The 14,571-nt window shown below is 42.1% G+C and overlaps 2 protein-coding genes and 1 pseudogene across 5 annotated transcripts; 2 read left to right on the top strand and 1 right to left on the bottom strand.

Moving 5' to 3' along the window:
• Positions 1-1,049: 1,049 nt before the first annotated feature.
• On the top strand, positions 1,050-4,048 carry LOC114792994 (UAP56-interacting factor-like). The gene is made up of 9 exons (XM_028984572.1): positions 1,050-1,256; positions 1,662-1,811; positions 1,930-2,060; positions 2,206-2,297; positions 2,531-2,621; positions 2,899-2,951; positions 3,042-3,116; positions 3,287-3,389; positions 3,750-4,048. Exons 1-9 carry the CDS (start codon positions 1,178-1,180, stop codon positions 3,882-3,884), a joined length of 909 nt encoding a protein of 302 aa, XP_028840405.1. The 5' UTR covers positions 1,050-1,177; the 3' UTR covers positions 3,885-4,048.
• A 278-nt stretch (positions 4,049-4,326) lies between these two features.
• LOC114793228 (uncharacterized) lies at positions 4,327-4,499 on the bottom strand (annotated as a pseudogene).
• A 736-nt stretch (positions 4,500-5,235) lies between these two features.
• Positions 5,236-14,481, top strand: LOC114792352 (U2 snRNP-associated SURP motif-containing protein-like). 4 transcript variants are annotated; one of them, XM_028983374.1, is made up of 24 exons: positions 5,236-5,308; positions 6,197-6,281; positions 6,371-6,482; positions 6,886-6,995; positions 7,183-7,250; positions 7,333-7,427; positions 7,510-7,574; positions 7,906-8,071; positions 8,277-8,482; positions 8,882-8,925; positions 9,345-9,449; positions 9,634-9,700; positions 9,971-10,140; positions 10,766-10,928; positions 11,003-11,082; positions 11,187-11,274; positions 11,384-11,503; positions 11,761-11,986; positions 12,091-12,183; positions 12,296-12,356; positions 12,677-12,857; positions 12,944-13,054; positions 13,303-13,472; positions 13,990-14,481. In XM_028983374.1, exons 2-24 carry the CDS (start codon positions 6,204-6,206, stop codon positions 14,114-14,116), a joined length of 2,706 nt encoding a protein of 901 aa, XP_028839207.1. In that variant the 5' UTR covers positions 5,236-5,308; positions 6,197-6,203; the 3' UTR covers positions 14,117-14,481. The 4 variants fall into 4 exon arrangements, with proteins under 4 accessions (XP_028839207.1, XP_028839209.1, XP_028839208.1 ...); XM_028983376.1 differs by having other exon boundaries at positions 12,677-12,827; XM_028983375.1 differs by having other exon boundaries at positions 12,680-12,857.
• The last annotated feature ends 90 nt before the right edge of the window (positions 14,482-14,571 follow it).

Raw genomic sequence — 14,571 nt, forward strand, 5'->3', positions numbered from 1 at the left:
AACATTAACACGGAGATACTGTAGTTACCTCATGTTTACTTGTGTTCTCCTGACAATCGGCACATGCCTTTTTTTACGTTTGTTCCCTGTTATTGGCCATCGTACCTGGTTTTGTTTCTGTTTATTAAAATCCCTTTTCCATGATGACCCGCTTGGACCAAAAACTATATGCGTCTGTCACAGTTGGGTGCTACTGAGTCCGATAGCAGGGCTCTAATCAAGGAAAGTTGCTGCTGATCAGAGGAAGAGGGGAGCAGGGAGACGAGGTTCCTGCATTAAAGTGGACTCTCTCGTATCTGTTTGGTGTTTCTCATTTCCTGGCTTAATGCTACACGCGTCATGGTTGGTTGAAGTTGTTTTCCGGTTCCTTTGTTCTTCATAGTAAATCCCTTTTGTGCCAAGATGTCCTTTCTCCTGCGCCTCCTTCCACCACCAGCCCTTGGTCTTGACAGTATCTGTCCGAACACTGAAGATGAAGAACAATCCCACCCAAGCATAGATCTAAATAAAGATATTTAAAAAAAAAGAATGACTTCCAAAGAAAACAATTATAGTTTTGCAATAGCATCCTGAGCCCAGACCTAAAGCCTGTGCTGGTGTGACCTGAAGAGCGCTGGGACAGTCCCCCCCCGGAGCAACTTAGTGTTAAGTGTCTTGCTCAGGGACACAATGGTAGTAAGTGGGGTTTGAACCTGGGTCTTCTGGTTCATAGGCGAGTGTGTTACCCACTAGGCTACAACCACCATAGGTCATATATCGGCAGGTCATTTTGTACCAGGCTGAAGCAGCTTTGTTGTAGATTAGATTTTAAAAGTTTTACACACCAGTTTATTGTACTTTTTTTCATTTCCCCTAATTGATTTGTTAGTGTTCAATTGAACTGTACAGGTTAAAGGTTTGAAATGATTTATCACGTAAAGCCTGACATTTTATCAGCGGTATGTAAAGTCTGTGTGTGTGTGTGTGTGTGTGTGTGTGTGTGTTAAGTCGGACCGGGAATATATTTAGTTAAGCGACAGCGCGGGCTATTTTTATCCCGGCCTGGGTCCTGAGTTCTAGCAGCTGTCCAACACGTCAAGATCCCGGCCTGGAGCACCAAGCTGGCGGTTCATCTTCGCGGTCGTTCCCTGGTCGCCTGCCCGTGCTATCGTGGTCATTTCCCGGAGTCTCGGAGAGAATGGCCGACGCCGTGGACAACCCCGAGCCCATGTCCGAGGAGAGGTCTCCCGGGCCGGAGAAAATCGACCTGTCGCTCGGTTGGTGATCTTTAAAACGGCGTCTCTCCAGCATAATAGTGCTCTACAGCGTCAGAAGAACATTACATTCCGGTCACGAAACTGCATTTAACACGAGTTAAAATGTGCGAAACCGAGCGTTTCGGCACCAGCTCACAGCGTTTGAACGACAATTGCTGCCTTTAATGCTGAATTTCTGTTTCTTTTCCTCACATTCTTGTGAGTCTTTGCTGTGCAGCGATGTCATAAAACAGAGGGGAAGACGTGTGATCACTTCTATTTCCATTTATTCATAGTAGTTATATTAATTTGTATCAGTAATATTTAATATTAACATCAGCGTATGCTCATGAATTCGGCTTATGCTGTGTAATGGCTGTGCCTCGCAGCATCCATTAGAGGATTATTTGAACTCATGTTTTTCAGACGAAATCATCAAAATTAACAGAAAAGAGGCAAGAACAGCAAACAGTGGAAACAGTAGGAAGGACAAACGAGCAGCCAACAGACAAAATGTTCTCAAAAAGCTAGACCGAGGCGGGTTTCATTTCGGGCAAGGAGCCTACCCATACCAAGGTAACACCCTGGATCTCAGACGTGGTCGCATGATAGAACGGCGTAACGTTACGTATCCAAGCTGTGAAAGCTTTACAAACACACCGGGTTACAAGAACGTGCACTCTCTTTCTTGAAGGATTCTACAGATCAAGGTACTTGGGACCCCCAGTTCGCAGGTATTATAAAGTGTGGCCGTTCGGCTTCAGAAGAGGGGCAGGCCGAGGAAGAGGAGTGAGTCCACTGAATAGAACGGCACTGAATGAGAAGGTTGAGAACCCCTGGAAAACAGAATGCAACAATCCATACTGCATACAGTTGAAAACCATCATGAAAACAACATGAATAGACATGCAACGTATACAACATTTACACAAACATTTTAAGGTGTGTGTGATATTTCTTTGTTTCTTAGGCTGCTGGGCAGTATGGAATGACCAAAGTTTCATTAAGAGGAGCTGCTTATCGGCCCTACTACCGTGGAGGCCGACCAAGGGGTGTGGGAAGGTAAAAACGTTTGAAACCATTGGAAAAATAAAGTTATTAACATAATTAATCGAGAACGTAGCACAGTTTCAACTAAACAGTAACCAATGAGTAACTAGTGAGTAACCAGTAAACGAGTTACTAATACAAAGCTAATGGGTCAGCAAGTGAAAACGACACAAAAAAAAAGAGAGTGAGAACTTCTTTGTGTTCGGTTACTCTGAGAGTAATTAGCACTCTGTTTACTGCTACAGAACCTCTTTCTCATCACGAGGACAAAAAACCCCACAGTTCCAGTCCAGGACCAACATAAGAGGAAGGAGGCCTTTCATTCTGAACAGAGACGTGAGTGTACTGACCCACAATGCATTGCACAGAGGGCCAGCTCAGACAAAATCAATTAGATTGAGCATACAGAATATATAACAGTCTTCAAATGATGTGCCTTTCAATTGATTGAGAAACACTTTTGTGAATAGCTGACAATAATTTATGATTAATACAGAACCAGCAGTTTATATACGTAAATACGTGATATACGTAAAACTTAAGTTTGGCTGATTTGGTTCAAATTAAGAAAAATCTTCATTTAAAATAAATTGTCATTTATTTGACATTACAGTTCCGTGGTTTCACAGGAAGTAGGCAACTGGAAAGCTACCATAAAGTGAGAAGGTGAGATGAAGATGAGATTTAGTGTTTTTGGAAATGACGGCAAAACATTCAGCAGAGCTCGCTCAGCTGCTCATATTTTTCTTTCCAAAGCTGGAGACAGGCGCCCACTGCTGGCACTGTGTTGACAGTGTCCCTAACCAACGCTGCAGCTAGTCCTGATGCTGGGTGCGTCTGCATATTCCATTCATCCATTCCAATACTTAATTCAGGAACTTTATTAGAACAATGTGCTGTGAGGCAGTGTTGGAACATAGTAAACAGCTACAGAAATGAAAATGAATGCATTCAATGCTTCATTGTTGTCAGTTTGATTTAATCCCACATCCATTTTCCAGACAAACAGCCACTGCTGGAAGCTTCTCTGATGCCCCAGGTCCTTCCTCTTCACAACCCAGGGGTATTCCTCTCAGATTCAATTTTAAAGCCACATCTAATCAGGTGAGCACTTCACAAGCTACCATTCAAAGTTTGTTGCAATTAGTCAGGTTACAGCCTTTATCAGATGCCCTTATCCAGAGCATCTTACTATCAGTAGTTACAGGGGCATTCCCCTCTTAATCAGAACACAATGCTAGCAAGTGGGGTTTGAACCTGGGTCTTCTGGCTCATAGGCAAGTGTGTTACCCACTAGGTTACTACCACCCAGAAGCAAATTCTATTTAATTTAAAAATACATATGGGAGCTTTTATTATTATTAAGACAAAAATTAAAGGCCTTTTCTGAATGGTTCTCCTTTGTTTTGTGATGTGGTTTTTAATGAATGTTTTATGTGCTGTCCCTTCTTTTTAATTCTGAAGACGGGAATGACTTTAAATGACCGGTTCACCAGACTGAGGATCAGAGGACAAGGCCAAAGGTCATGGAGAGGTCATGTGAGAGGCAGAGGAAGAGGAAGAGGACGAGGGGCTGGTCGATCCGTCACTTTGCAGTGAAGATCCAGCTCTCCACAACCTTATGCATATTGCTTATTCCACACAAAATCCCCGTTGTTTACACTGAGATTTCATTTACCACAATCAAAATAAATTTAAGCTAAATTTGTTTAAACATATCTGTATAAAGGTTACAGTAAAAGAAAATGTTGTTTTTTTTTTAAGTGAAGGGATTGTCATTGTGATACACTGCAACACGGCACATGTGCACACAACAAATGTGTCCTCTGCTTTTAACCATCACCCTTGGTGAGCAGTGTGCAGCCATGACAGGCACCTGGGGAGCAGTGTGTGGGGACGGTGCTTTGCTCAGTAGCACCTCAGTGGCAACTTGGTGGATCGGGATTCGAACTGGCAACCTTCTGATTCCGCTTCCTTAACCGTTAGGCCACCACTGCCCCTTATGGGGGTGGCTTTCTTAATACGGGGGCTGCTTCCTTAGAGAAAGTGCACCGCTCCCAGAGGCACTGCAATACTGGGTTGATGCGTAGGGCGGAAGGAGCAAGCCCCTTTGCCGCCTCCCTGTTCTAAAAATCCGCTTAATATGTAGTCCCCGCTGGGGGACGTATCAGATATTAAACTGCCATGTAGGTGGGTCTTAATGTTTACATATATGTGTGTCTCACACACACACACACACACACACACACACACACACACACACATGAAAACTTGTTTTATATTCTAGTTTCTTCAAAATATCCACCCTTTGCTCTGATTACTGCTTTGCACACTCTTGGCATTCTCTCGATGAGCTTCAAGAGGTCGTCACCTGAAATGCTTTTCCAACAGTCTTGAAGGAGTTCCCAGAGGTGTTTAGCACTTGTTGGCCCCTTTTACCTTCACTCTGCGGTCCAGCTCACCCCAAACCATCTCGATTGGGTTCAGGTTTGTTAAGTACTTAACTCCACATGTGTTCATTCATAGTTTTGAACGTAAATGTTCATGAAAATAAAGAAAACGCATTGAATGAGAAGGTGTGGCCAAACATTTGGCCTGTACTGTATATATAGACTTTTGTTGATTATGGTTTTCATTTAGCGTGCTGTGCAAGCAGGGTGCCTTATTTTTGTGTTTACCTGTGTAACTGTAATTTAAGAGAAATTAATAAAAAGAGAACGTACCTAAACTACCACTGACGTTTCGGGTTTATTTTCCTTATTTTTGGCTTTTGGCAAGTTGTAATTTTTCTCTCTCTCTCTCTTTTTTTTTTACAAACGTATTCTGGTGAAACCCCCATCCCTCGTCCCTCGTCCCTCGTCTGCACCGACTCCTCGTCCAGGACCGGGGCTCTCCTCGCCCCTCTGTGATTGGTCCGGAGGGGGGGGGCGCGCGTCACTTTTCCGCCATGCCCATTTCTGGCGAATCCAAAATGGCGGATCAATAACAAAACGCTCAGATCAGTTTCTTTTGGCCTTAGCCACGTAAGTGTCTGTGCTTCTTGGCCGTAACTCGCTGCTATTCGCGCATCTCCGTTTCGCGTTGCGGTGTGACTTGTCGCGGCATGACGCATAGAGCAGGAGAGCTTTGACCTGTGCTGTCAGCAGCAAGTCCTGCTAAGCTAAGAGCCTGGCTCCCAGTCTAGATTGAGTGGGTTTGGCACAGCCTGCGCTAACCAATAGTGGAGCATTTATTTAGAGGCAAATTTGTGAATTTCCCCCTGCGTATCCTAGTCTAGTACGTTCTGTCTTTGCAGCACGTCGTTGAACAGCACGTCGCTGCTCAGATGTTTGGTTTGCAACGTTGAAATGCCCCCCTGTGGCTAAATGAACCAGATAAAGGAGCTAGCATGTGTTTCTCGGGCTAAACTGGTTTTATGGAGCTGCTCAGGCGAATATTTAATATTATATGTGACAGTTTCAGGCTCCGTTCGCCGGGTACGAGATGACGGACGCGCATCTTTCCGGAGGCTGCAGTGATTAGCGCAAAAAAAAAAATTCTAACATGCAGTTGGTTTTTACACAAACCCACGTCGGCTTGTAGCGTTCGTGAATATGCAAATATTCAAATGAAGTAAAAAAATGATCGGCTTTTTGATTACGAAGGATTGTCTGAATTGTACTAAATTGTATTTTAATGACGCCAAGACCCCTAATTAGGACATGGAACAAGGTGGAGCATTTCCATGCGACGACTTGGGTGATGCTGAAGGGTACCCCCATAATGCCCTTTACTCAGAATCATCGCCCAATATTCGCCGAATATTTTTTCATAATTTCTTTTATGAAAGGCAAAGAACTGCTTAGTACGTAATATTTGTCTTATTTTCAGGACACCGTAAAAATGCCTTTTTTTCTTTTAAACTCCTGCAGTGGGATCATGGCAGACAAAAAAGGGAAATCTGTGCCTGTGAAGAAAATATTAACTAAAAAGGAACAAGAAGAGATCAAGAAGAAGGTTTGTGTTTTTATCCTGTTTTCAGTGCTGCATGTAATATAATTAAGTTGTGCCGCTCTGTTAATATCATCCTTTCCTTATCTGTTCAGGAAGAAGAAAAGGCAGCTGAGGTTTTTGAAGAATTTTTAGCATCCTTTGACAGTAGTGAGAAGACTGGTGTAAAGACATTTGTACGTGGAGGCATTGTGAATGCAACTAAAGGTGATTGTCATGGTGACATTTATGGTATTTATCAGATGGCCTTATCCAGAGCCCTACCGATTGCCCTTACAGACAGTAGTTACAGGGACAGTACTGCTAGAGACATTTAGGGTAAGTGACTTGCTCAGGGACTCTATGGTCATAAGTGGGGTTTGAACATGTGACTTTCTGGTCTTCTGGGGAGTGTGGCTACTACCACCCAGGTAATGGATTGTGTACTATTTACTACAGTAATGTCAGGTTCCTTACCTGTAACTTTGCTGTGTTTTATTTGTCTACTTTACATCTTATTGGGTCTAAGGAAAATATGGATATATCAGATGTGCCACATCAGCCATCAGTTTCATCCACCACGGTCACACTGTAAATGAGACAACTAAAATCCACTGTTTTTCAACAACAGATGAACAAACTGCTGAACTGAAGAAGAACAAGCTCTACAGGCCGGCCTCCAAATTTAACCCAGCGTCTCAGAATGTTTCACCAACACCGCCTTCAGAAATCAAAAAGCCTGTGAGTGGAATTAAGCATGAGTGCATGGGTGTAGCTGGAGGAGCTGTGTGGGCGTGAGCGTACATAGCTATACAAGTACAGTGTACAGTGAAATGTAGCGCGATCCCCCACAAGGCTGTGCAAATTACAAAAAAAATATTTTAAACATATTAAGATTAAATATGTAATGTTCTGTTCTGCTTCACAGCTTGTCAAAAAGAAAACAGAGGAGAAGAAGAAGAGCAATCTTGAGCTATTTAAGGAAGAACTAAAGCAGTATGTTTTTTTGTTATTTTTTTACCTATCTGTGTAAATATACACAGACATTGTGATGATTTTATTGGTTGTGGGGGGTCAGAATACAGGAGGAACGTGAGGAGAGATATAAAAGGAAGAAAGGTGACCCAGGAGCTAGTTACGCTGACCTGGACACACCTCTGACGCGGCGATCAAGTAAGATACATTAAAGGTCATGTTACGGGTTGTATAAGAATTAGATTGAGCGAATCTAATAGATTTTTTGTGTGCCCTTAAGTATTTGACGATGACCCTGCCGTACCAGTCACCACCAACCTGTACATCGGCTGTATTAATCCAAAGGTAACATCACTAATACTAATCAGTTCAGACCCTACTCCTCCAACTTACAGTGATTTGCATTTACTTGGACTTGATTTTGTGTTTGCACGTGTAAACATACTCAGCAGTTTAGATGCCTCGTTTTTTAATTTCCACCGAACTAACAGGTTTTTTTAGGGTTTTGGGGTTAACTAGGTTTTTTTCAGTTTATGTTTTCTGATGCCTTCAAGACACCCAATTTCTCTGGGAAAAGCCTTAAAACCTTATATAACCTTGTAATTATTGCTCGGTCAAGTCAAAATAAATGGACATGAACAGTACATGTGAATTTGCGTGTATGTTTCTGCTTCAGATGAATGAGGAGATGCTGTGTAAGGAATTTGGGAAATACGGACCGCTAGCCAGCGTGAAGATCATGTGGCCACGCACGGATGAAGAGCGCACACGTGTCACCAACCGGGGATTTGTGGCCTTCATGACACGAAAGGATGCAGAGAGAGCGCTGGCAGCACTAGATGGTGATGTGCTTTGTGCTTCTACATTTGTTTGTATTTTTTGGCAATCTGATTGAGCAAAATTGGTTGAAATGTTTCAGATGTATTTTGGTATAAAAGTCAGCTCTTTAATACTGTGTCATGACAGAACCAGAATCAGTTTATTAGGATACAGAGGTCTGAGCTGCTCAGCAATAATCCTGAATGTGTCTGTGTTTTATTCTTCTAGGCAAAGTGGTCATGGGCTTTGAGATGAAATTGGGTTGGGGTAAAGCGGTCCGCATCCCCCCTCAACCGCTCTATACACCTGTTGGGGTCTTAAAAATGTCCACTCCGCCCCCTCCCTCAGGCCTACCATTCAATGCTCAACCCAGAGATCGTTTTCGCAATGATTTCACCAAACCATGGAGTCGTTCAAAGGAGGAATTCGATAAGGTGACTGCTTTTGCTTTCTGTGTACGTGATTGTGTGCATGGTTTTCTTTTGGTTGCAGAGGTTATTTCAAGGTCTGCTAAGTCAAGTGCAGTTGGGGTGGGGTAGTACCATTTGCTAAAAAGGCTGTATGGCTAAGGCATTAGATCTGATGATATTCAGAATAGAAGCAAATATATAAAAATATTGTATTTTAAACAATGTACCATATTAGTAAAAAAGAACTGGAATGCTTTAGGCATGCTTAGGCAATAGAACTTAGAGAAAGCAAAATACACTGGATTTTTTTCCTCTCCAAATGTTCTGTTAGCTGTTAGTTAGATGCATGTTATCTCGAGTGTGTCACCTGCATAATCTCACTTTGTTTATATCTTCACCATTTGGTTTGACTCTCACAAACAGACTCTGTCGGAAGCCGTAGTCAAAGTGGTAATCCCAACAGAAAGGTACACACTCTCTCTCCATTCTTGCTACTGCTACTAATACTACGACTGAAAACAGTATTGGTTTGAGACACATACACACACCTTGTGTCAGCAGGAAAAATAAATGTCCTGCACAACTGCTTCTAAGACAGAGGCAGCGCCCACTTCTTCGCAAACGATGAGACAAACATGCCTACTCAGGAGGGATTATAGTAGACGACTATACCAAGAAATAATTCTAGTCTGTCTTTGTAACTGTGAGATTTCCTGGTGAACGTATTTTTATTATTATTATTATTATATAATTGTTTTAAGCAGGACATGGGGACATGAAGTGAGAGAGAAAAGGGAAAAAAATCAACAGAGAGAAAAAAGATGGGGGCATAAGAAGCAGACACACACTTGTCAGTGGCCTCATTCGTTTCTCTTTTTGTCTCCAGGCACCTCTTAGGCCTGATTCACAGGATGATAGAGTTTGTGGTACGTGAGGGACCCATGTTCGAAGCCATCATCATGAGTAAAGAGAAGAATAACCCAGAGTTCAGGTGAGGTGGATGCTTTCTAAGAGGAGAAAAAGGCAGTGGCGCAAACACTTTTATACATACACATGAATTTAAATCTTGCAGCTTCAAAGCCCATCAGGTGTCCCATTGGTTAGAAGTGCATTTGGTGCAGTGAAGCTTATTGTGTTGGAGGTTTCATTTCATTAATTTGTCGATCTCATCACAGGTTCCTTTTTGACAACAAAAGCCAGGAGCATGTGTACTACCGCTGGAAGCTCTACTCCATCCTGCAGGTACTTTACCCTCTTATACTGTATGCCTCTGCTAACGTGAGCAGTGGCTGTCTGGTGATTTGATCAGGTGCTTTAGTTGTTGGGTTTCTGCACTTCTGGGGTAACTGACCCTCGGGAAGAATTCGACCAGGCATTGTTAGACAACAGGACCTGTACCTCTGTTTTCTTTGTGTCCCTTTGAATAGGTTAATTTGATAAGATTTATTTGGAAATTTAAACAATTAATTTAAAGTATTATTTTTCATTTTAATTGGACTTCTCTCTGTTCAGGGTGATTCCCCCAGTGAATGGAGGACCACAGATTTCCGCATGTTCCGAGCGGGGTCCATCTGGAGGCCTCCTCTGCTTAATCCCTATCTCCATGGAGACGAGGAGGGAGGTGAGGAAGAATCATCAATGACTCCAGAAGAAGAACTAAAGAAGGGCCAGTTAAAGACTGAGTGAGTCCACAATCTGAAAGCAGTACCTCAATGACGTGCATTTTCACACTCTTATAGCCCCATATTCACAGTGATTTAATGGGGAGTGCATGGGGAGTGTTTGCTAATGTCAATTCCATTATGACTTCAGGATTTACAGAAGTAAGCCAATACAAACATGCTCTGCCTGCTAGTTATCTGTGTTGTTGAGAGATAGAACTAACCTCCCACCAAAGTTAAAATTGGGACCCTCATGCACCCTGCTTCTGTCAATATGTTTCACACACACAAAGTAATGCAGTACAACTGCATTTTCCCTTAGTTTTCTTTGACTGTTCACAAAACACAATCTCTCATATAATCATCTCTGGCCATCATCTCCTACCAAACGTAACAATCCGATATATGCTATAATTAATGAATTCTAAATAATGAATGAACTCCACACATGTCTGAAACACACATCATAGACTATTTCAAATAATTCAAATAATCTATTCCAGAACCTTCATACAATAGCCAAATACTGTGTTGGCACAGGTTTTATTGTCTAAACTACAGCACCAAAGATACATGTATGTGGTATAACACTAAATGGTTATGCTGTGTCTGTGTGTAGGTGTAATTGTGTGTGTTCCCCTCACAGGCACAGGGAGAAGCTGGAAACACTGCTACGGAGTCTGACGCCACGCAGAGATGAGATCGGTGATGCCATGCTGTTCTGCCTGGAGAGAGCAGAGGCAGCAGAAGAGGTGGTGAGCTGCATCACAGAGTCACTCTCCATACTGCAGACGCCGCTACAGAAGAAGGTATACATAAAGTTTCTCTTGCGCACACACAAACCACTGCTACAGATTGTTCATGTTGTGTGTTGTTTCTGCAGGTTGCACGATTGTACCTGGTCTCTGACATTCTGTACAACTCCTGTGCCAAAGTTGCCAACGCATCATATTACAGAAAATAGTGAGTAATACATGAATAAGAAAACATATATTCATCAGGTCAAACACGACATAATTGTTCATCTATAAGTAGCGAGTGTTAATGAAAACATATTGCATTTACAGCTTCGAATCCAAGTTACCCCAGATATTTGCAGACATTAGTGAATCCTACAGAAACATACAGGCTCGACTGCAAGCTGAACAGTTTAAGGTGAGCTGTCTGGTGTTAGCCCCCCACACTGCCTCGCTCTATAAACACCATTTTATTTTGCCACCCGCTATCATCTGCTCTTATCGGACTTCTTTCTTTCACTCTTCAGCAAAAGATTATGGGATGTTTCCGGGCGTGGGAAGACTGGGCAGTTTACCCAGAATCTTATCTGATCCAGCTGCAAAACATCTTCCTTGGCCTGGTGAAACCAGGAGAGGAGGTGACTGAGGTAAACACACACACACACACACACACACCCACTCCTGCTTTCCATTGGTATAGTGGCACAAAACATATTAGTGCTATGACAGAGATCTGTTCATCTTAGTTAACTATCCACACATTTCCACTATTTTAACTCAAATTGGTGATATGTGGTATTGTGGAGATAATTATTCATTGCTTTATTCAGAGCAGGAAAATATTTTTATATTTTAGGTCACCGAGGGCTACAGTGTAGATTTGTAACTTAGTCTTGTACTCTAGGTGAAGTCTCCAGATCTAGATGGTGCACCTCTGGATGGAACAACTATGGATGGCCTGCCATTGGATGGAACACTGTTAGATGGTGCACCATTGGACGGGGCACCACTGGATGATCTGGATGGGTCACCGATGCTCTGGGATCCCAGCTCACTGGATGGTGTGGCTGTGGATGACATTGATGGGGTTCCACTTGGCTCCTCAATAGACGACATTGACGGAGTGCCTTGTATGTGACTGACATTATTTATATGTTGATATTTGACTCAATAATATAATCACTTTGTACTTAAATGTATTTGTATAATCTCAGAGTTTCTATACGTGTTTCAGTGGAAGATGCCTCTGATAAATCAAGAAATCTCCCTCACACAAGAGTTGCTCTGTCTAAATGGGAAAGAGTAGATGAGGGTGAGCCTTTAAAAGGTGTGGACGGTTATAAAATCAATAAGAAATTAGAACATTAATTGCGACTGGACTCAAATCTCCTGGAAATTTAATTTGCTTCTGTGTTCTTTTGAATGTGTGGCTAATTTAGCAAACACTGAATCTAAATGGGATGTGGCAGAGCGGGACTCAGAAGAGGACATGAATGCAAGGTAAGGCTTTGTTGCTGCTATCTTTAAACCTCTGAGACAGGTAAGGTCATGCAAGCAAGTCCTTGATTTGTTAGTTTTTGCATTTTCCACATACCTTGCAAGCCTATTAGCATTAAGAATTCATCTTAATGTAAGGCCTTTTAATTGATTATTCTATTTGGGATACGTTTCTGGAGACTTGTGTGACCTAGTAGTGCTTACTTTTTGCAACATTTTCTTTTTTTAATTTATTCACACCTATTTATTTTCTGAAAAATGCTATAAAAAAAGTGAGTAATCATCTGTCCAAATTATCCTGTCTTTCTCCCTCTGTGTTTCAGCAGCAGAGATGCAAAAAATGGTGAAGACTCTGATGACGATAGCAGTGACGACTCATCCAGTCCTTCAAAGTTTGAGGGGGCCGACTTTAAAAGCTCAGTGACCAGCTTTGAGCTCTCTGAGAGCAAGAGGAGCCAGCTAAGGGAGCTGGAGGTGAGCTGCACCTCCATCTTACCATCTAAGGCATGCATCACAAAGCAAACAGAGACTTTATTACACTCAGTACAGCCTTGTGCCACACAACTTATATGTGGCTGGATGATTCTCAGGTGAAGGTGATGAAGTTCCAAGATGAGCTGGAATCAGGGAAGAGAGCTCGGAAATCAGAAATGACAGTCCAGCAGCAGGTCCAGCACTATAGAAACAAGCTTCTGCAGAAGGTTAGAACTCATTATAATCAAAACTTAGACACATTAGTGTTTTGTGCATTTGTATGTCATCCATCCTGTTATTTAATGTGAACTAAGTATATGGTGATGATTACCCAGCCATATATTAGTTATAATATTAGTTCTAAATGTGGCATGATTGTATCCTTACCACAGTACCTGTATGTTCCTGTGGTAAAGTGCCTGTGAGCGATGTTTGAATTGCATGATGATGCTGTCCCCATGCACTCACCTGGCAGGAATTTGACAAGGATGAGCAGGAAAAGAGGGACAAGACCCACCAGAAACAGAAGGAGCGGCCAAAGAAAGAGGAGAGAATGGTGTGGTCCGAAGACCGGAGCAAGACGAGGGAGAAGGACAGGAAGAAAAGGAGTCCAGATCGGGAGAAAAACAGGGACTCACGAGAAAGGTACCTGGATTTTGGCATTCACATGATTCATAGCATATCAGATCACCCCTTCAGTTGTGAAATTCAGTACTGTTTAATTGGAATTGGCCATTGGTAATGAAAACGATTCACGTTAGTATATCAATGTAAACAGTCTTAAAATCACAGTTAAGTGGTTTCTGTTCTATCTATTCAGATATTCTGCTAATAATAATGCCCGTCTGATATCGCATTTGTTGTTACAGTACATGAATGGAAAACTGTTTTACCAAAAATAAATGTATTTAAATCTGGAAAGGGGCGATAATACATTACTGTATGTGTAAGTCCTATAAAAAAGGGGATTGTCTTGCTATTTTAATATTTCTGTGCTCATACTCAAATGTATTTGATGTCCTTTTCATACAAAGTATTCTAATACCAATAATTTTTTATGCTAAATTTGAGCTGTCTACATTTCTCAGGACATACACGTGTCAATTAATGATAAGTGATGGGCTGAATCTAATTCCTTCTCCTTCCATTGTACTTTAATAAGAACAAAGTCCAGATCTCCCAAGAAGTCAAAGCGTTCCCGGTCTCCATCACCCAGCAAGAAGTCTTGGAGGTCATCGTCCCGCTCGCCTCACCGTTCTCACAAGAAAGCTAAGAAGAGTAAACACTGAACTTTTGCCCTTTGGTTACCACAACCCTCTGTGTCTGGGCCTGTACGAGGTTTTTGGGGAGAGAGGTGACTGTATGGACTGTTCTGCCGGCGTTCAACTTATGACTGAGCCCAATGCCATATCCTTACAGTTCTACGTATGATGCACTGGACCTATTTACAACAACAGTTTTACTTCTGTCCCACAGTGCACTACAGTTACTTCCCATGCCATGATGAGGCTCGTTTATTTTGTACGATGTCTGAAGATTATTTGTACAGTTCTTTGTCCCCCCCCCTCTTTTATTTGTTTTTAAAACCCTGTAAAAATGAAAGATGATGCAAGATTGTACATTCAGTCTTTCCAATAAATGGCTACTGGCTGTATGTGAGGTTTCATATGCAGCCTAAAAAAAAATAAAAAAATTCTCATATCCTTAGCTCTTGCAGCTAAACCTGTAATTGGAATTAACAAAA

Source organism: Denticeps clupeoides, chromosome 6 (assembly GCF_900700375.1).
Source record: "Denticeps clupeoides chromosome 6, fDenClu1.1, whole genome shotgun sequence".
NCBI lineage: Eukaryota > Metazoa > Chordata > Actinopteri > Clupeiformes > Denticipitidae > Denticeps > Denticeps clupeoides.